The sequence below is a fragment of the Salmo salar genome, chromosome 20 (genome assembly GCF_965601325.2).
Source record: "Salmo salar chromosome 20, fSalSal1, whole genome shotgun sequence".
Lineage (NCBI taxonomy): Eukaryota > Metazoa > Chordata > Actinopteri > Salmoniformes > Salmonidae > Salmo > Salmo salar.
In genome coordinates, this window is record NC_138310.1 from 19,360,001 (window position 1) to 19,382,264 (window position 22,264).

The 22,264-nt window shown below is 44.3% G+C and overlaps 2 protein-coding genes across 4 annotated transcripts in view; one reads left to right on the forward strand and one right to left on the reverse strand.

Annotated features, from left to right (window-relative positions):
• Nucleotides 1-16,240, forward strand: part of LOC106579957 (sarcoplasmic/endoplasmic reticulum calcium ATPase 2a) — a 47,839-nt gene extending 31,599 nt beyond the window's left edge. For 2 of the 3 annotated variants that reach the window (XM_014160407.3, XM_014160409.3), the window contains 15 exons: nt 352-432; nt 7,185-7,270; nt 7,578-8,042; nt 10,063-10,151; nt 10,286-10,388; nt 10,481-10,612; nt 10,701-10,820; nt 10,934-11,152; nt 11,311-11,646; nt 11,781-12,001; nt 12,091-12,293; nt 12,460-12,545; nt 12,641-12,774; nt 12,932-13,049; nt 13,145-16,240. In XM_014160407.3, the coding sequence (XP_014015882.1) occupies nt 352-432; nt 7,185-7,270; nt 7,578-8,042; nt 10,063-10,151; nt 10,286-10,388; nt 10,481-10,612; nt 10,701-10,820; nt 10,934-11,152; nt 11,311-11,646; nt 11,781-12,001; nt 12,091-12,293; nt 12,460-12,545; nt 12,641-12,774; nt 12,932-13,049; nt 13,145-13,417 (2,666 nt within the window). In that variant the 3' untranslated portion in view covers nt 13,418-16,240. The remainder of the gene's footprint in view (nt 1-351; nt 433-7,184; nt 7,271-7,577; nt 8,043-10,062; nt 10,152-10,285; nt 10,389-10,480; nt 10,613-10,700; nt 10,821-10,933; nt 11,153-11,310; nt 11,647-11,780; nt 12,002-12,090; nt 12,294-12,459; nt 12,546-12,640; nt 12,775-12,931; nt 13,050-13,144) is intronic. The other variant, XM_014160408.3, reaches the window with a different exon arrangement.
• A 133-nt stretch (nt 16,241-16,373) lies between these two features.
• Nucleotides 16,374-22,189, reverse strand: anapc7 (anaphase promoting complex subunit 7). The gene is given in 11 exon segments (NM_001146517.2): nt 16,374-17,233; nt 17,391-17,541; nt 17,657-17,881; nt 18,167-18,363; nt 18,566-18,683; nt 18,847-18,989; nt 19,113-19,266; nt 19,379-19,490; nt 19,640-19,759; nt 21,458-21,644; nt 21,994-22,189. Coding segments are annotated over 11 exon segments (1,698 nt in total). The 5' UTR covers nt 22,095-22,189; the 3' UTR covers nt 16,374-17,043.
• Between the last annotated feature and the right edge of the window lie 75 nt (nt 22,190-22,264).

Genomic DNA, 22,264 nt, shown 5'->3' on the forward strand with positions numbered 1-22,264 from the left:
TGATGCTGAATAAATTGCATCTATATTTCAGTGAACAGCTTGGTAGTCTTCAAGGTCCATTAGTCTAAGCACTCTGTATAGGGTGGGTTTTTTCATAATGTTCTGCTTAAAGCATAGGCTTAAACTTGTTTATGGCTTTGCACATGCATAACCAGTTTTTCTTGAGAGACCTGTAACTATATTGTGTCTGTTTTGTGCTACAATGAGTTGACATCATGGGCAGATGTTATGGAGGTCATGTGAGGTATCATGTGTCCACTTTTTGCTGATTGCAATGCATCATTGTCCATCTATGACATTGTAATCTGTTTCTCTAATTCTCTCTGTGTGTCTGTCTTCTTTCCCCCCTAGTTGGAGACAAGGTTCCTGCAGACATCCGTCTCTCTTCCATCAAATCTACAACCCTGAGAGTAGACCAGTCTATCCTAACCGGTAAGACACACGGCTGTTTGCTGCACTGTTTTTCCTATACTCAGGGTTGCCATGTCCACGGTTTTCCTGCCGAATTGGGCTACTTTGAAAATTATGTTGCAGGTGAAAATGTATTGGTTGCGGGTTTTTGGGTTATTTCTATGTCACACCGCGGCCGCCGTGGTATTCTCTTAAAAAAAATATATGTATATTTCACTGTGACTTGCTGCTGGCAGCGAGGCAGGCTGTTGCTGAGTGAGTGAGGGGGGGTGTAGAGGGAGAGAGAGAGAGCACTGCAGCTTAGTCCACTATTGGCTGAGTCACATGAATGAGAGGAGCCATAACAGAACGCGCGTCACGACGTGACAACTGTTTTTAGATTATCATTATAGAAACACCTATTTTTCTCCAACCCTTTTTCCATAAAACATATTAACAGCTAGAGCTGATGCACGTCAATACATAATGGAGACAAAGCTCTGGAAAATGACTTTGGGCGCACTAGAGCGTATTACATAAATTATCTTGGATGTGGTTTAAACTCCATTATAATGTGGACTTAAAGAAAACGGTATCAAGCAAAGTGTTTTACGCATGCTCAGTTTTACGCATGCTCACTTCTCAGTTATGGAACTCCCTTGCGTGGTTCTTTTTAATGAAACTGACATTAAATGTGGAAATGATACATTTACCTCTGGCCATCAATTAGCCTATTAATTTATATGCTACTGTTGGCTACCAATTGATACAGAAAATATGTAGAAATTACAATCACTGGAGTCATTGCAAATCAATTTGTGCCACTTGTGTAGTCTACCTGGAGCTGGCAAACTGATTTATTAAATAGCCAATAACTTCAGTTTGTTGTAGCCTTTTTGTTATTGTGCGATTATTAAGAGCCAAGTTTAGTTAATTCAATTGGACGTTGTCAAAGCTCTATTGCAATTGCAGATCAGTTGTTAGAATGCATTTAGATTAGGCCAAACAAATAAACACTGGCTGTTGTTGACAAGCATATTCAGATCATACACATGTTATTTAATTCAGTGATTGAATTGTGGACCCCCATCCTCAGTAGGCTATTGGGAAACACAAACACTTATCTTGAAATCGGCTCGCTTATTCATGTTTAATAAATTAGTCTAAGCAAGCTGCTAAATCTTTCAGTTTACATCTTGTCTAGGCTACTGTAGACTATCAGGGGCTATAGGCTACCTGCATTTATTCTCGCAAACTATGGCAAAGTTGAATTACAATCATAGGCTACAGAATTAAATCTGGGTTTATGCCTTTTATTTATTTATTTATTTTTATTTCACCTTTATTTAACCAGGTAGGCCAGTTGAGAACAAGTTCTCACTGACAACTGCGACCTGGCCAAGAATAAAGCAAAGCAATGCGACAAAAAAAACAACAGAGTTACACATGGGATAAACAAAAGTACAGTCAATAACAATAGAAAAATCTATATACAGTGTGTGCAAATGGAGTAAGGAGGTAAGGCAATAAATAGCCCATAGTAGCGAAGTAATTACAATTTAGCAAATTAACACTGGAGTGATAGATGAGCAGAATGATGATGTGCAAATAGAAATACCGGTGTGCAAAAGAGCAAAAAAAGTAAATAAAAACAATATGGGGATGGGGTAGGTAGTTGGCTGGGCTATTTACAGATGGGCTGAGTACAGCTGCAGGAAGGAAAGGCGGCCAAAGTAGGTGTTGACTTTGGGGATGACCAGTGAGAGATACCTGCTGGAACGCGTGCTAGGGGTGGGTGTTGTTATGGTGACCAGTGAGCTGAGATAAGGCAGAGCTTTTCCTAGCAAAGACTTATAGATGACCTGGAGCCAGTGGGTCTGGTGACGAATATGTAGCGAGGGCCAGCCAACGAGAGCATACAGGTCGCAGTGGTGGGTAGTATATGGGGCTTTGGTGACAAAACGGATGGCACTGTGATAGACTACATCCAGTTGACTGAGTAGAGTGTTGGAGGCTATTTTGTAAATTACATCGTCGAGGATCGGTAGGATAGTCAGTTTTACGAGGGTATGTTTGGCAGCGTGAGTGAAGGGGGCTTTGTTGCGAAATAGGAAGCCAATTCTAGATTTAATTTTGAATTGGAGATGCTTAATATGAGTCTGGAAGGAGAGTATACAGTCTAGCCAGACACCTAGGCATTTGTAGTTGTCCACATATTCTAAGTAACAACTGTCCAGAGTAGTGATGCTAGTCGGGCGTGCGGGTGCGGGCAGCAATCGGTTGAAGAGCATGCGGTTGAGAAACCAAGGCTGTTGAGTCTTCCGAGAAGAATACGGTGATTGACAGAGTCGAAAGCCTTGGCCAGTTCGATGAAGACGGCTGCACAGTACTGTCTTTTATCGATGGTGGTTATAATATCGTTTAGTACCTTGAGCGTGGCTGAGGTACACCCTTGACCAGCTCGGAAACTGGATTGCACAGCGGAGAAGGTACGGTGGGATTCAAAATGGTCGGTGATCTGTTTGTTAACTTGGCTTTTGAAGACTTTGGAAAGGCAGGGCAGGATGGATATAGGTCTGTAACAGTTTAGGTCTAGAGTGTCACCCCCTTTGAAGAGGGGGATGACCGCGGCAGCTTTCCAATCTTTAGGAATCTCGGACGATACGAGAGGTTGAACAGGCTAGTAATAGGGGTTGCAACAATGGCAGCGGATAATTTCAGAGAGGGTCCAGATTGTCTAGCCCAGCTGATTTGTACGGGTCCAGGTTTTGCAGCTCTTTCAGAACATCTGCTATCTGGATTTGAGTGAAGGAGAAGCCGGGGAGGCTTGGGCAAGTAGCTGCAGGGGGTGTGGAGCTGTTGGCCGGGGTTGAGGTAGCCAGGAGGAAAGCATGGGCAGCCGTAGAGAAATGCTTATTGATATTGCGGTGGATTTATCGGTGGTGACAGTGTTTCCTAGCCTCAGTGCAGTGGGCAGCTGGGAGGAGGTGGTCTTATTCTCCATGGATTTTACAGTGTCCCAGAACTTTTTGGAGTTAAATTTGCATCCTGCAGCTCTATGTTTGAAAAAGCTAGCCTTTGCTTTCCTAACTGACTGTGTGTATTGGTTCCTGACTTCCCTGAAAAGTTGCATATTGCGGGGACTCTTCGATGCTAGTGCAGTACGCCACAGGATGTTTTTGTGCTGGTCGAGGACAGTCATGTCTGGAGTGAACCAAGGGCTATATCTGTTCTTAGTTCTCCATTTTTTTGAAAGGGGCATGCTTATTTAAGATGGTGAGGAAAATACTTTTAAAGAACAACCAGGCATCCTCTACTGACGGGATGAGGTCATTTTACTGCGGACCCATAACGGATGCAGGTGATGAGGCAGTGATCGCTGAGATCCTGATTGAAAACAGCAGAGGTGTATTTGGACGGCAAGTTGGTCAGGATAATATCTATGAGGGTGCCCATGTTTACGGATTTAGGGTTGAACCTGGTGGGTTCCTTGATCATTTGTGAGATTGAGGGTGTCTAGGTTAGGTTGTAGGATGGCCGGGGTGTTAAGCATTTCCCAGTTTAGGTCACCTAGCCGAACGAACATATGGTATCCAGGGCACAGCTGGGAGCAAGTCAATCTCACAAATTGTCCATTTATAACGGTTTGTAGTCTTTTAACATCTGGCACATAATGATGGCACATTTGCCAGAAAATAGCCTAACATTCGTTTTTTTTTCTCGTCCAAGTCTTTCTTACTCAGAGATTTTGAGACCCTCTGTCCAACTTTCATCACTCAAACTTTCCTGTCGGATTTCTCTATAGTTATGCACATCCACACAAGGGATTTATTTACCATTTTAAACTGGGTGTGAGCCCTGAATGCTGATTGGCTGAAAGCCGTGGTATATCAGACTATATACTACAGGTATGACAACATTTTTATTTTTACTGCTCTAATTATGTTGGTAACCAGTTTATAATAGCAATAAGACACCCCATGGATTTGTGGTATATGGCCAATATACCACGGCTAACTGCCGAATCCAGGCACTGGATACTGCTTAAGAACAGCCGTTAGCTGTGGTATATTGGCCATATACAATACTGCCCTCATGCCTTATTGCTTAATCATAGCAGTCAAACTAGTTAAACCGACATCCATTGATGGAAATGATCAGGCGAGTTTAAGTGCGAATTATTTTCTCTTGCGACATATTTGAATTCCTTTATTATGTCATAGCTCTCAAGAGTTATTATTTTGATTAAAACCGAATTCAGCTTCTAATGTTATTACAAGTTCCGTCTATTCCTTAATTGGCTCGATAATGTTATGGAAAAAGGGTTTATTGTATAAATGTGGCAACTACTCTCTTACTGTGAAAACATTTTGAGCTTTTTGGGCAGGTTTTGAGTGGTCATTGATCTGGAAATGTTATCTAGACCTGGCAACCCTGCCTATACTGAACCAACTTAGGATACTGTACTTCTCTAGTAAAAATAGATTTTGACAGATGCTCATTCCAGGTGTTCTACAGCTGACTTTACTGATAGCAGTAGCTACTCTGAGCGTGCAAGCATACTGTATGACTCGCTCTTGATTGTCCTCTGCCACAGGTTTATTTGCATTCATTCCACATAGGCAAACTCTAAAGGTTTATTCCTTTAGAGTTTGTTATTCAAAACTTTATTTGATAGATGACTCGCGTCTCTAAAGTAAATGTCTCTTTGCTGGTCTGACTGTTTGCAGAGCTGTTCTACACTCGGTACATTATTATGATGTGTCTAATGTCGGAGCCAGTTCAAGCCCAACTGCTCAGCACAGCACAACAAATGTTTAACTTTTGCTTATCAAAATGAAAGACATTGCATTGTTAATTTAATATCATGACAAGGGGCTTGACGTTAACTTTTTTTTTGCCGCTTGTCCATTGAACAAGTAGGACAGATAAGTCACTTGGTCTGTAACACAATTTTTACATTGTTGTATGATGCAAGGATGCCACTTTACAAAATAAAATACATTATCTTTTTTTACCATAGAGAATCAGACAAAAATTTAGGCTACAAACTCCCCTTTTTAAGGCTCTCCTGGAGGATGATTGGCCAACCTTGGTAGCCTATAAAATATTGCTAAATTACAATTACAACCAAATATGTTTTATGCCGTTATAAAATAATTCCCTCCAGGGCTCGAAATTAAGGGCAACCCGTCGTCCCTGGGACGATTTAAAAAAATCTATACGGTTCAAAACGGACAGTTCTGGGAAGACGGATCCAAAATTCATACAGCCGCTGCACATTAAAACATTTAAGAAGGCAATGTGGCTGACTCAACGGATCAGACCGATTTAGCTTAAAAAATGTGATAGTTGTATTTCTTCATATTATAAGCTCAACAATGCGCACATGGCTGAAAGCTATACGCGAATGTTCCAAAATGCAATTAGCGGGAAACCCCTGTTCTCAAAAGCGCACCGCACATACATCGATTCAAATATCTGTAAGAAATGAAGACGGTGAGTTCTAAAGATGCATCAACAAGCATCGATGCTAATATGAATAGGATTATGCCTTTGGCTGCTGGACAATGAAATAAAGTTGATTTGAAAACCAATAGAACATGAGAAATGCTGGTTTCAATGTCATATTAAAGGTTTTAAAATAATTCTCTCAACATTTCTATGGTCGTATTTTGGCTAGGCTACTTAGAAAAAAAAGACATGCTTCATAAAATGACATTAAACATCCAGGTTTTAAACAACTACGTTTGTTAATTAGTTTTAAAATGCTGACCACCTTCGATGAGATTCAAGGTGGGTGATGTGCGGTGCGCAACAGGCGCTGTGCTTCGGTCTAAATGAACACGTCGACAGAATCAGGTCTTTAGATGTTATGTCAATTATCCTTCATTATTGGTCCTATGTGGCTCAGTTGGTAGAGCATAGCGCTTGCAACTCCAGGGTTGTGGGTTCGTTTCCCACTGGGGACCAGTTCGAGAATGTATGCACTCTGGATAAGGGTGTCTGCTAAATTACAAATGTAAAATTATATTTGTCAAACATGACAGGTGTTTAACTTATTTATGTAATATTTAAGTTTCATTGAAGTTTGGCTACATTTTCTGCTGCCTGCCTCATGTCCACATGGTTTGGCTGTAGCCAATATGCAAATAGGCTTTTCTTTATTTATGTACGTGAAAAATACATTTGATTTTTCCAATGTTGGCCTCTAATCCAATTCTGATCAGAGTAATCATTTGAGATGGTGATCATTTTTTATTTGTCCTGGACAAGACAACAGGGCTCTACAGTGCGGCCTAAATAATTTGTGCTTTCTGGAATTTCTATTTAGGAGCACCAGTGTGCATAGAAAAATGCAAGGATTCTAGCTTTATAACCTCAAATATATTTTGTGCTGCTTAATTTCTTTGTGTATGCCTACATTTTTTCACTTTAGGCACAGACCTGCTCCTTGTAACATTTTTTTTTAACAAATAAAATAATAAAAAAGGTCAGCGTAAGGCCCTAATCAGCATTAATGTCGAGCCTTAATGAATGAATGAACGAACTGAGTTCACCTCGAACTGGGTTAATAGCAAGGGTTGATTTCCTCTTGATCCATATGATTAGAGGCTTTGCCCTGCATCATGTGCACAAGCATTCAGAGCGAGGAATGTCACACATTGATTGTGGCTTGATTGTGGCGTGGGAGTATGATTGAAGTTGATATAGTTTTCCCCTGAGGCGATGGACACCGACAAAGGGATATCAGTGTGATATGTGACCTGCACTGCTCTCCTCTTTGATTCCAGGCGAGTCCGTCTCTGTCATCAAGCACACCGACCCAGTGCCTGACCCCCGAGCTGTCAACCAGGACAAGAAGAACATGCTCTTCTCTGTAAGCAACACTCTTCACTCCTTACTGCTCCTTGTAGTGGCTGTATGAGGGTTGAATTCTCCACCATCAGCTAGTAGTTTGAGCTTCTCCTTCAGTTATTTCTTTTAAGTTGAAGACCTGATGCATGAATCTTTAACATTTGGGCACAAATTATGCCAGCATCACTCGATATCAAACGTACTTACAAATGCAGATCCTGCTATGTTATTTTGGTTTGTGAATAGAGAGTTTAAGTTTCCATTTAGTCTGCTCTCCTCAAGCATGTGCAGGACCGTGTGGCCATAATGTTCCACCTGTGTGTTTTCAGGGCACCAACATCTCGTCTGGCAAGGCTATTGGTGTGGTGGTGGCTACGGGCGTGAACACTGAGATTGGTAAGATCCGTGACGAGATGGCAGCCACTGAGCAGGAGAAGACCCCCCTGCAGCAGAAGCTGGATGAGTTCGGGGAGCAGCTGTCCAAGGTCATCTCCCTCATCTGCATCGCTGTGTGGATGATCAACATCGGCCACTTCAACGACCCCGTCCACGGAGGCTCCTGGATCCGCGGCGCCGTCTACTACTTTAAGATCGCCGTGGCCCTGGCCGTGGCCGCCATCCCCGAGGGTCTGCCCGCTGTCATCACCACCTGCCTGGCTCTGGGCACCCGCCGCATGGCCAAGAAGAACGCCATCGTACGCAGCCTGCCCTCTGTGGAGACCCTGGGCTGCACCTCTGTCATCTGCTCCGACAAGACTGGCACGCTCACCACCAATCAGATGTCTGTCTGCAGGGTGAGTCTGGTTGTTTTCTTTATCTTGCTTTACACACTGACTGAACAGAGGTCTGCCTCTGAAATGGCTCTGTTGCATTACCTTGCTGTGATTGGGTTTGAGATGGTGTAAGCAGAAGGCTCTTTGTAGTGGAGAATCAAGAGTGAGCTGTGTTACAGAGGTGGTGAGGCAGCGACGCGCTGAGGCAGCGATGCGCTGCGGCTGTGATCTACATTCAGCCGTTGGGTGACTGTTCAGCCGCGGTGCTGTTGCATAACTGACCTTGCGTCACAGCTCTGCAAAGCATCCAGCCCCTCCCTCCCTCCCTCTTTCTGAGTGGCTCTCCAACACACTTACATGCTCTGTCCCAGAGCAGTGAGACATTTAATTATTAATTGAGCATGTTTATTCTCTTTTTGTTGAATATGCACAGAACTTTGCACCGAACCGCTGACTGCACTCGTTTAAAACATGATTTTTTTTTCTGGATCAGAGACTCTTTATCGGCCAGCGGCTATTTATTTCCCAGAATACATTTATTTTGATCTAGCATTCCAATGGGTCTCTATGGTCTTATTTTAATGTTTTTCCCTCTCTAGTCATTTCCCTTCTCCTCTGGCGCAGACTGAGATTATTAGAATGGATGATGCAATTTTCGCCTTAATGCACTAGTAACTACTAGTCATCATGTCCTACTGTGCTGATCTCATTGTTTACATTACATAAGTGAGGAGGACATCTGTTTAAGCAGTGCATCATGTTAATATGCCAGTAGTTTGGCAGTAATATGCCAAACTTCCTCCACATTGATTTTCCCTATCAAGTAGGTTAAAGGGATACTGCGAGATTCTGGCATTTTAATTTACTTACCTATAGTCAGATGAATTTGCGGATATTATTTTGATGTCTCTGTGTGCAGGATGAAGGAAGTTAGCATTGACTCGAGAAACTACTGCTAACTAGCTTTAGCGCAATGACTGGAAGTCTACAGGTACAGTAGCATTGCTACTAGGATATCAAGAGCTTAAATACCAGAATCTCGCAGTATCCCTTTAAGATCTTTGAGGTAGAGGCTATGAGCCGAAAGTGAACCAAGCCTTCTTCAGGTAACTGCCCAGGAACCATCTCCCATTTCATCTCGGTCAGTGATGCGTGGAAAGAAAGTCTTCCACAAAATTGTTGGTGTTGAATTCACAGTAACAGAAGCATAATGTATCCAGCGAAAGAGAATGTCATTTTTTCCTAATCATCTGACGCCAGCAAGGCTCTTTGAAGTGTGGCCTCCGTCTGGAAAGGACATGACTGATTACCATCACTCTTCCTTCCTTTTATCTCTGACTGAGACTGCTGTGGTGGTGTCCCAGCTGACTGGCTGTTGTGACCGTGTTTGTGTGCGTGTGCCTACTCTAGGTTTGGACCAGTCCAGTTCTTCCTGAGGGAAAAGGCCAAGCCCTCTGGGCTCCAGCCCTCTCTTCTCTTTATTCAGGCTCCCTGACAGACGGCCTCCACTATTTACTTGAGTAGTATGGACTAAACCAAACAACCAGTGCTTACTGCTACACTCCTACCATAACCCCCACACACAGCCAGAGAGGGCATCTAAATCCTTGCAGCCCAGAGTGTGTACACACACACACTATGTTCTTCTATCCTCATGGGGACCTAAAATTTTCATTCCAAATCCTATTTTCCCTAACCCTAATTCTAAACCTAATTGTAACCCTAAACCTAAAACAGCCTTTGCCCTCAGGGGATGTGGGAATTGTCCTCACAAGGGAGAATTTTCCTTGTTTTACTATCCTTGTGGGGACTTTTGGGGATTTTAGGTCCCCCACTAGGATAGAAGAACCAAGCACACACAGTATAGGGTGGTCTACAGCCCTCACAGACTCTGTGGCGCTGACTTGCTGCAGTCCACTGTGCTATTATGTTGTCGGTCTGCTGCCATCTACAGTGTCAGTTAAGAAACAGCCTCTAATGTAACCATACATTGGCGTGAGATGATTAGGCCTCCTTTTCTGTACTGTGTCGGGGTCTCCAGATGTTCATCCTTGACAAGGCCGAGGGGAACAGCTGCTCTCTGAACGAGTTCACCATCACTGGCTCTACCTACGCCCCCGAGGGAGAAGTGTGAGTACCAAATACACTCTTAATGCTAATCCATTCATGCTACAATTATTGATTTACTTCTAGATACGTGTATTGTTAAACTCCCTCCAACGTTTCCTCTTGTGTCCGGCCCTGTCCTTTGTGTCTCCCTCCAGGTACCAGGATGGCAGACTAGTGAAGTCCTCTGCGTACGATGGTCTAGTGGAGATTGCCACCATCTGTGCCCTGTGCAATGACTCCTCTCTGGACTATAATGAGGTCTGTGCGTCCGCCTGCCTGCCTTTCTCCTTCATATGGCTCATCAACGGACGTGGAGTAGAAGTGACTAATGCTTATGTTTGTGTCATCAGGCCAAAGGTGTGTATGAGAAGGTTGGCGAGGCCACAGAGACGGCCCTCACCTGCCTGGTGGAAAAGATGAATGCGTTTGACACCGACATCAAAGGCCTGTCCAAGATCGACAGGGCCAATGCCTGCAACTCTGTAAGCACACTAACCGCAACCGTTGAATGGTGTGAAACGTCACCGCTGGTTTGTTAGCAGGTTTTCTGAGTCGTGTGTCTTCTATTAGGTGATCACGCAGCTGATGAAGAAGGAGTTTACCCTGGAGTTCTCCAGAGACAGGAAGTCCATGTCTGTGTACTGCACCGCCAACAAGGCCCGCTCCTCCCTCGGAAAGATGTTTGTCAAGGTATCACCAGCTTTTAGCAACCCTCCTATGCTTGACTCACTTTGAACCAAGTGTTTTTGAGTCACCCGTGTTTGAATCTGTGTTTCAACCTCAAACTCATTCTTACCCCACAGGGTGCCCCAGAGGGCGTTATTGACAGATGTACCCATGTCAGGGTGGGCACCAACAAGGTTGCCATGACCCCAGGCATCAAGGAGAGGATAATGTCTACAATCCGAGAGTACGGGACAGGGCGTGACACCCTGCGCTGCCTGGCTCTGGCCACCCGGGACGCCCCACCCAGGAAGGAGGATATGGTGCTGGTTGATTGTGCCCGTTTCGCTGGTTACGAGGTGAGGGTTACTCATCACCACTGTTGCATGAAGTAGATAATATCTATTAATATAATATCTAGTATAACGATTGGACATTGTCCTGTATTGTGCAGTTCTAGAGGAACCCTGATGACGACGCTGATCGTGTGTGTGTGTGTGTGTGTTTCTCTGCCCAGTCTGGCTTGACCTTCGTGGGCTGCGTTGGCATGCTGGACCCTCCCAGGACAGAGGTGGCTGCCTCCATCAAGTTGTGCCGCCTGGCCGGCATCCGAGTCATCATGATCACCGGCGACAACAAGGGCACTGCCGTGGCCATCTGCCGCCGTATCGGCATCCTGAGCGAGGAGGACGACGTTGACAAAATGGCGTTCACAGGCCGCGAGTTTGACGACCTGTCTCCCCAGGCACAGCGCGATGCCGTGACCAACGCCCGCTGCTTCGCCCGTGTCGAGCCCTCCCACAAGTCCAAGATCGTTGAGTTCTTGCAGGGCATGGATGAGATCACGGCCATGGTACATTGAACCCCCCCCGCTCACATCCCCCATCTTTATCCTTACTGTACCTGTAAAGCTTGTATATCTATTGTATTGCTGTTGTCATGTAGCCTCCTATCCACCCTTAAGTATCTGTGTTTTCTCCCACACAGACTGGTGATGGAGTGAACGATGCCCCTGCCTTGAAGAAGGCAGAGATTGGCATCGCCATGGGCTCTGGCACTGCCGTGGCCAAGTCAGCCTCTGAGATGGTCCTGGCCGATGACAACTTCTCTTCCATCGTGGCGGCTGTGGAGGAGGGCAGGGCCATCTACAACAACATGAAGCAGTTCATCCGCTACCTCATCTCCTCCAACGTGGGAGAGGTCGTCTGGTGAGTCAGCTGTTTGACGTACCTCCTCCTGGCACTGAGGTCTTTGTAGTGGTGCTGGTGGTGTTAACAATGTTTCTCTGTGCGGGCAGTATCTTCCTGACGGCTGCTCTGGGCTTCCCTGAGGCTCTGATCCCAGTTCAGCTGCTGTGGGTCAACCTGGTGACAGACGGTCTCCCTGCCACTGCACTGGGCTTCAACCCCCCCGACCTGGACATCATGAACAAGCCCCCCCGCAGCGCCAAGGAGCCCCTTATCTCCGGATGGCTCTTCTTCAGATACCTGGCCATCGGATGTGAGTTAATAGGACTGTTGTGCTTTATTCCCATTTTTGGTCAAGCTTACTACTACTGGCATACCCTGCCATATAGTGTTATTGTGCACTCCTCTGCCCCCACCCCCTAGTCAGAGAACCAGTCTGTCCCACAGTCAGTCAACTGTTTCTCCATCTCTGTCCTCAGGCTATGTGGGAGCTGCCACAGTGGGAGCCGCTACCTGGTGGTTCGTGGCCGCTGAGGACGGCCCTATGATCTCCCTGTACCAGCTGGTGAGACTAGCTCCTAGAGGTCAGCTTTACTGTCGGTGTGGTGTTGTACCTCCCAGCCTAAGTCCCTCGTGTCTGTCTGACTCCTCCCCCCACAGAGCCACTTCCTGCAGTGTTCTCCTGACAACCCTGACTTTGCCGACCTGGAGTGTCATGTGTTTGAGTCCCCCTACCCAATGACCATGGCCCTGTCTGTGCTTGTCACCATTGAGATGTGCAATGCCCTTAACAGGTGGGTCCCCTGAAGTGAGCGGAGCGTTCTTTCATCCTCAAAGAATAATTTGCATTCAGTAGTGGACTCCTACAACTTTCTAATTACAAGAATGGAATATAGAGTACTGTATGTGGACCCTAAATCTCAATGTGACCTTCAACCTCTCTATTTCCAGCCTGTCAGAGAACCAGTCCCTGCTGCGGATGCCCCCCTGGGAAAACATCTGGCTGCTGGGGGCCATCTGCCTCTCCATGTCCCTCCACTTCCTCATCCTCTACGTAGAGCCACTGCCGGTAAGTCAGCTTTACTCCTATCAACCTCTCAACCCAGGTTATTCTCTAGCTGCCCCATTCTCACTCTCTTCATCCCTCTTCCTCCACCTCTCCAGGTCATTTTTCAGATCACCCCTCTGGACCTGACCCAGTGGCTGGTGGTGTTGAAGATCTCCCTGCCCGTCATCCTGCTTGATGAGCTGCTAAAGTTCGTGGCCAGGAACTACCTGGAACCCGGTAACCAGCCAGAGTATAAGTCATCCGGCAAAGGCTGGTCCCCCTCTGCATGCACGGAGGGCATCTCCTGGCCCTTTGTGGGCATCACCCTCCCGCTGGTGCTGTGGCTCTACAGCATCGACACTAATGTGTCTGCCCTGTTCTGGTCCTGACTGACTCCAGCACACAACCCTCCCAGTGCACCAGTGTGAGTGGAGATTAACACACATCTAACAACCCCCCCCCCCCCCCCATTAACCAGGATCAACTACAACAACCACATCAACTGCAGTGAGCGCTCAAGTCAACATTTGTACCTGTGTCGACGACAGATACTATCTGTGAGCCCTCTCCTAGGTTTGTCTCCAGGACATTTTTGTCCATCCAGTTTTTTTTTTTTACCATTCACTATTCCCTGAGGTTAATCATTTGTCCGTGTGTCTTCGTTTTATATCAAGCTGTTGGTTGTGTTTTGTCCCCCCCCCCCCCCCCTTTTTTTGAACAGGCGTAAAAATCATCTATTTATGAGACATCTACAGAGAATTAACACTATTTTATCAAGATGAAGATTTTTGTAGCTTTGGGAAAGGGTAGGTGGGGGCGGGCAGCCGGGACCCATAAGCGACGTGCACAGGACTTAGACGTTTGACTCTTGTTTTCAGTGTGAACTTTCACCTCTAAAGACCTTGTGGATAAGTATGGTGTGTCGTAACTGTAAGGACCATCATTTGCACTGACTCAGAAGTCTGCACAAAAACATGCATGTATTCTGCCCTGGCATGAGTAACTGAGATTTCTTCAACAATAAATGTTTCCTTCCCGTTTGATCTCCATGTTTTCTTTCTGCACTAGGCACAGCTACCTCAACGCTAATAATATGACTACCGATAACTACCCGTGTTTCTCACTAAGCTTTTCATAAACATTGTCATATTGAGTGTTGAGGTATGCACCATTTTGCTTTTGCAGAAAGAAATAAAGCCCTCATTTGCCTTTCATGTTATTTTAAGATCTTTAAAAAAAAGTTTTATCTGTGTTCTTTTTATGTTTCTTGAGTGGGGTTAGGACTAAATGTTACCTTAGTTCGATTCAAAGCAATTATTTTATATAGACAAGCCTGTCGTTAAACACGTTTACTTGAACACAACATATTCTATTGTTATTCCCATAAAGGTTCACTTTTTTTAGGTTTAGCTTTCATTTACGGGCACTGTAGTTTCTTTATTACAATAATTATGATATAGATTATGTATATTGTGCACATACTGTACTTGAATATGTATAAATGCACCAAGGGGCTGATTTATCTTATCAGTTGAGCACAAGATGGATGCTTGGTGGGACCTTTATGTGGTCTGGATTGCCTGTTTGGGTGTGTCACTAAGCGGAGACTGCTTTGGCCATAGTATATAGGCCCAACTCTAAAAGGCTAAGATGACTGGCTGGTAGAAGAGTCTGTATATCTGTACATAGCACACAAAATAGTATCTATGTGATGGAGTTTTACAGTGCCTCCATACCTTTACACTAGTTTACTTGTGTGTTTTAGACACACTGTAGGTAGGTATTCCTGGAAAGCATGCCCTCGCCGATACCAGGCCAGTAAGCGCTTGAGATTTCTTAAACCTAACTGCTATTTCTTCCAATGCCTTCTGCCTGTTAACCCAACAAAGTGAGTACCCTCTGCCTGCATGCTTTCTGCCCACTAGTGTCTCCTCTCATCCTGTCGCTGTCACACACCGAGCCTTGCTGTCTGAGTCTGACAGCAGTAACTCTTCTCCTTGTTGAAAGAATAAGTGTCGAGTCTGTGCTCTTGGTCTTTGATACATTCTTTAAATGGTACCATTCCATGAGTGATATTACATTAAGTGTCAGCCAAACCTACACTATAGGATTAAGACCCTGTGTCTGTCTTAGTTCCACCTGGATCAAGTCTGTTTTTAAGGGATTGATGTGTAAAGTCATTACTGGTAGCAAGTTTTGGCCTCTGACATGCGACTCGCAGGGCATGGTGTTTCACTTAATATGGCTTACTGCATTTATTCCCATCCTGCTTGTATGTGGCATGGCCCTAGACATTATGACTGTAAGTAGAAAATGAAGCAGTAGATTACCTTTTAATAATGGCTTTTTGTTCACCATGCCTTTTTAAATGTCTAGTGAGGAAGCCATGCCTCTGGTTTGCACCTTTTGCTTCTTTGACCTATGCCATATTTCTGTCGTCCTCTGATTGATTGGTTTCTCTCTTTCTCTGTTCTCTCTGCAGCTAGTGCCGTGTAAACCCGCCCCTCTAAATCCCTTGCAGGAACTGTAAGGTTTTAGTGTTGTGTATGTGTTTTTTGAGCAGCACCACATCTTCCAAGACCTGCATGTCAAAGAGATAAAGACATGATTGATACATTTCATAAGCAATTCCATTACAAAAAAAAGTACTAATAATCAAATGGTAAATATTTTAAACAGAATGGGCATAAATGGGTATGAAGTGTTTTTGGAATCAAATGAACCAGTCCCTCAACCCTTACTGCATGGGGAGCCTTAGTGGCCTTCAAACTAGACAAGACAGAGTTCTCATGCCATCTTAATAAACTTAATGTCATAGTTTTATATTAATGTACAATATTCCATGATGCATGTCCTCTGAAGCAGTGAATTATTTGATCAGATGTGTAATAGTTAATGTATAGTATTGCTAAATTAAAGACATTCATTTACGAACAATAGTACATCTTTTCCTAAGGAAATCTTTTTTTGAATAGGATGTGTAAAATAACGACTATTTGCTTTGCACTGTGATGTGCGATATGTTTGAAGCAGATTTTGCAGTATCTGGGAAGGGCGGGGTGCGGTGATACAGTGATGCATACATTATCTTGAAAGCAGTCAGTCCCTTCAATGGCACGTGTTTGCCAAACTGTACTGCAATTTCAGAGCTGACGATTGTATTATGTATCACATGATTTGTGGTTTCAGGTAAATAAAGCGATTATACATGATGTGTTGCTTTATCGTCTATATGCCAGTTTGGAGAGGTCTTCATTTGAAGCTACCTTGCTTGTAGCCTAAAAACAAGGATGTTTTAGAGTTGCTCCTCAACAGGTCACTAAAACAAATGACCAAACTATGTAATAAAGGAATGTCAGGTCATGAGACCTTGTCATGATTTCATTTTATATCTTCAAAACATATATACAATGCACAATACATGCTTATACACATTTGCATTGGAAAACTAGTAACATTACTTTGCAAAAAAATGTGAGTCAAATGAAATGACCACATGATTGACACATTAAACATTGAAAGGGAAAGTGTCACCAGTTTCACACCAATATTTTTCTTAAGAGAAGCATGTTAATACATGCAAATGTTCAGGGGTAAATAAACACTGAACAGAAATTAATTAACGTCATTGGTTTCATAGATTTCCTGTTTACCAGAGACAAAACAAGCAAACCGTAAAGGCAAACTCCAAGACCATGACCCAGCAATCCTAAATGGCTGCCTCACCTCGTCTCCTTTACTCTAGGACATAAATTAGTAACGATCGCAAACTAGGAAAGGCGGAGTTAAGCTTACTGAATTCTCTGCCCATCGGAGTCATGAGTAAAATGATGCGTCCATCCCAAAAAAGCAGTGGCTGCTATGCTGACTTCTATATAACCCTGGGATGGGGCTATACACACCCATATTGAGTGGGTGACTAGAGCAGTACATCAGGTAGCCCATGATGCCCATGTGTGGTTTACTCCCCCTGCCCCCTCTCTGCCCTTGGGATCACTGCAGTGGGCCTGCTGGGTCACTGCATGCCAAACCACTGCTCCTGGTCTGCCCACTGGGCTGCCTCACTGTCACTGCCTTCCAGGTCTCCATCCTCCCCACTGCCCTCCATGTCATCACCATCCAACTCCACAGTGGCATCAGCAGGGCTCTCCTCCTTCTCCATCTTCTGCATTCCTTCCAGAGACTTCTGGTCATTTGGGTCCAGGCTGAGAGACCAACAGTGTCAGATGATGGAGAAACATGGGCATTCTCAAGATCAAAAGTGCAATGTTTACATATTTGAGAAAGAAAATAGGCCTAAGGGCGACACTGCTTTAACGTTTCATGAGGTGTGTAAAACACTGGACTTGTGTGTAACATTACCTAAGTGCTATGCTGTATTGGTCCATTGCCTCTTGATAATCATTGACCGCCACAAGGAAATCCCCCAGCATTCTGTGCAGCACACAGTCACTCTGATTGGCTAAGGCATTCCGGAGAAGAGCAATCCCTTCCTCATATTTCTGTTCCCGACCTGAAATAGGATAACAAACAATATCCAAAATCTTTTCCCTTACACTTATGAAGATGCAAAGGTTGTAAATCTCTACAGCACAACAGCTGATAAGGATAGGTACCAAGCTACATACTTAGCAGCTCTGCCTTTTTGACCACAGCCTTGGTGTAGTCAGGCCTCTGAGCTAGCGCCTTGTCCAGCAGGGTTTTGGCCTTCTCCTGGGTCACAGGATCCTCCAGGCAGACTGTGGCCAGGATGGTTAGAGTCTGGGCATTCGCTCCCAGGGTTTTATAGATGTTATTGGCCATCCCCATCGCCTCTCGGATCCCATTGGATGCCAGGTAACAGTCAATCAGACCTGAGGACAGAAGTCTCATTACTACCTCAATACTAGTAGCAACAAATAATATATGCCATTTAGCAGATGCTTTTATCCAAAGTGACAGAGTAATGCGTGCAAAAATGTTGCTTATGGATGGCCCCAGGAATAGAACCTACAACCGCCATGCTCTACCCTCTGAGCCATACAAGACTACAAAACAATTTGCAAGCAAACTTGCATTGGATGTTTGATGTGGGGGCTGTTCCCAAGTCTAAACAAATTTTCATTAGAATGATTATCATAACAAGTAGGTCCCCTTGCCTTCGTAGCAGTCCAGACGGCATGGCGCCAGGCGCATGGCCTCTCTAAAGTGGATTATGGCCTCCTGAACTCGGCCCATGTTCCTCAGTGCTGCCCCCTTCAGGAGGAGGGCCTGCACACTGTTGCTGTTCAGCTGGATGGCCTTGGCACCCAGGTAGAGGGCCCGGGAGTAGCGCTTACTGTAGAAGCTGTGACATCTGAGCCACCAAAAACAGATAGGTAGGAACATGTATTTAGTGTACATAGACTGAAAAACAGGCTTTTTAAATGTTTTATTAAACTTATAACAAAATAAACACTTTATTATAGATTAATAAAAATAAAAACTGCACTCAATTTAGTATTTCAACGACATGGATCTTATCATACGTTTATTTCTGGTCACTGAAGATCACTTACCCAGATATGACCCAGGGCTCTGCATGCTGATCTGAGATGTTAAAAAGTCTTCCTCCAAGGACCTCAACATCCTCCAGGTGTCCCTCACGTGCCATAAGGTAGCCATATACATCCATGCCTGACAGCAAATGTAGACAACATAACTGAATTAGTCCAAATAATTAATTAATATAAATATATATAATTAGTTAATGTCTTAGATAAGCATTGCTAGCCTGGCTTAGTGAGTCCTAAAAAATGTATGTATATGATGGGTTTTTCTGATACCAGCTGTCCAGTACCTTTGATCAGATAAGGGTCCAGCATCTGGGCCTGCTCAAACTTCAGGATGGAGTTCTTTGTGTCACCTGCCCTGAAGTAGACATCTGCCAGGCTCACCAGCAGGTCCACATTGTCCCGCAATAAAGACTTTTTCTCCAGAGAGCTGAGAAGGGGAATCAGGGAACACAGAGACACCCAGAATGAGAGCCCGAGCTTAACAATACCAGAGATGATGATTCATGAAATGAATAACGCTCCCATGGCGGTGAGGCACTGGTCTGCTCACCAGATGGTGTTGATTGCTCTGTGGTTGTCCCCTGCATGTATGAAGGCATAGGCTTTGATCCATGCAGAGAGCCAGTCCAGGTTGGGAATACTCTGGATCACATCCATAGTCATGGATGCCACCTCAGCTCCCTTCACTGACAGAGACAGGAGACCTACAACAGACAAGGAGTTCAAAGAACTCTTCAAAACGTAGAGCACAATAACACGGGGTGTTGGAATGTCTGTGTGGTGCACTACAGAAACATCCCAGTCACTAGTCCATACCAATGATGGCATCCAGTGCCAGAGGACACTGTCTCAGGACCTCTTTGTAGCTTGTGACAGCAGAGCGTTCCTGCCCAGCCTTCCTGTACAGATTTGCCAGCATCATGTTGATCTGAAAAGGATAAACAAATATGCAATTCCTCGCAAGAATCTCAGCTACTTTACTTTATTGAAATAGTCATAAACGGCACCGCAAGCTTAGCTGACATTGAGAGAAGATGAGGGGGCTTTCCGGAGGGGACCTTGAACTTCGCTCCCTACCTTTGGGGTTCTCTGTCTAGATGGAATCCCATCAAGCACTGCAATGGCATCCTTATCCAGCTTCAGGATGGTGTAGCACTCTGCAATCTTATACTTGACCTCAATCTCTGAGGGCAAACTCTGGGAAAAAGACAAATGTCAGTGGTCAATTCAGAAGGCAATGTGATTCCTTCCAGCACATTGTGCACAATTATGTACAGTGTATTCGGAAAGAATTCAGACCCCTTCACTTATTCCACATTTTGTTATGTTACAACCTAATTTAAAATTGATTAAATTAATTGTTTTCCTCATCAGTTGACACACAATACCCCATAATGACAAAGCGAAAACAGGTTTAGACATTTTTGCAAATTCATATTTTTTTTAAAAAGAATTAACAGAAATACATTATTTACATAAGTATTCAGACCCTTTGCTATGAGACTTGAAATTGAGTTCAGGTGTATCCAGTTTCCATTGATCATCCTTGATGTTTCTTCAACTTCATTGGGGTCCACCTGTGCTAAAGTCAATTGATTGGAAAGGCACACACCTGTCTATATAAGGTCCCATGGTTGACAGTGCATTTCAGAGCAAAAACCAAGCCATGAGTTCGAAGGAATTGTCCGTAGAGCTCGAGACGGGATTGTGTTGAGGCACAGATCTGGGGAAGCTTAACAAAACATTTCTGCAGCAGTGAAGGTCCCCAAGAACACAGTGGCCTCCATTATTCTTAAATGGAAGAAGTTTAAAACCATAAAGACTCTTCCTAGAGCTGGTATCCCGGCCCGAACTGAGCAATCAGGGGAGAAGGGCCTTGGTCAGGGAGGTAACGAAGAACCTGATGGTCACTCTGACAGAGTTCCTCTGTGGTGATGGGAAAACCTTCCAGAAGGACAACCATCTCTGCAGTACTCCACCAATCAGGCCTTTATGGTAGAGTGGCCAGATGGAAGCCACTCCTCAGTAAGAGGCACATGACAGCCCCCTTGGAGTTGCCAAAATGCACCTAAAGGTCTCTCAGACCATGAGAAACAAGATTCTCTGGTCTGATGAAACCAATATTTAACTATTTGGCCTCAATGCTAAGCGTCACGTCTGGAGGAAACCAGGCACCGCTCATCACCTGGCAAATACCATCCCTATGGTGAAGCATGGGGTTGGCACCATCATGCTGTGGTGATGTTTTTCAGTAGCAGGTACTGGGAAACTTGTCAGGATCGAGGGAAAGATGAACGGAGCAAAGTGCAGAGAGATCCTTGATGAAAACCTGCTCCAGAGCGCTCAGGACTTCGGACTGGAGCGACGGTTCACCTTCCATAAGGACAACGAACCTAAGCCAGCGCCCGACTTGAACCCGATAGAACATCTCTGGAGAGACCTGAAAGGTTTAGAGGATCTGCAGAGAAGAATGGGAGAAAATCCCTAAAGACAGGTGTGCCAAGCTTGTAGCATCATACCCAAGAAGACTAGAGGCTGTAATCGTTGCCAAAGGTGCTTCAACAAAGTACTGAGTAAATGGTCTGAATACTTATGTAAATGTGATTTCAGTTTTTTATTTAATACATTTGCAAACATTTTTAAAAACCTGTTTTTGCTTTATCATTATTGGGTATTGTGTGTAGTTGAGGGGGGAAAACAATTTCATACATTTTAGAATAAAGGTAACATAACAACATGTGGAAAAAGTGAATGGGTCTGAATACTTTCTGAATACACTGTATACTGTCTGTAGAGCGGGTCAGTCAAATGTGCATTATTTTAAATTAATGACATTTATGCTTGTTGCTAATATAGATATGTGTTGTAATTGACAGAGTTGGGAGCCTTGCACACCTGTGACTGTATGGAGGATGCAGTTCCCCCAGTAGATGGGCGAACTTTGGACGTTTTGCTGAGCACTTTCTTCTGCTGCAGTGCCATGTTGTACTTGCAGGCAGCATTACGGTACTCCTTGTCATGGAAGATGGCATCTGCATGGTAAACCAGCAACTGGTACTTCTGGGATGGTGAGAACAGCTCTCTGCAAGAAAAGATATGGCATGCGCATCAATGGCACAGTATTTGACTGACTAACTTAAGTGATCAAGATCAATAGCAATCAACATACAACATATTCACAACGTCAGAATTAATCCATCTTATTACATTTTCACCCATCTTAAGCGATCTAGTTAACGTTTGCTAGCTTGCTACAAGTGCTTGCTTGTCTCGTGACGATCAGCATGCATTCATTAGGACACATGTTTTTATCAATTGTACAGAATGATATGCTTCAAAGCTGATCGAACGGAATGAATAGCTAGCTAGTTAGATACAATGTGGATGTTCAGTAATAACGTTAGCTAGTTAGCCTACAAGCTAATACTTACGGATTGTTATTGCTCATTGTTAGCAGTAAGCTACTCATTATCCGAACGTTTGAGTGTAGTCCCGCAGCGGCCATATCCCGTACATGATCTATGACGTTCATTTCGATGTATTTTGATGGGTGTCTTTGAGATAAAAAAAAATATCTAAAGTTATACGATTGCAGTTAGTCAGTTAACTTACTAGCTTTCATCACAAACTGCGATGTATTAAATATGGCGCCGGAAGTTGGCAAGTTGAAGGACCCATGAATTATGTTTTGCTTTTATAAAA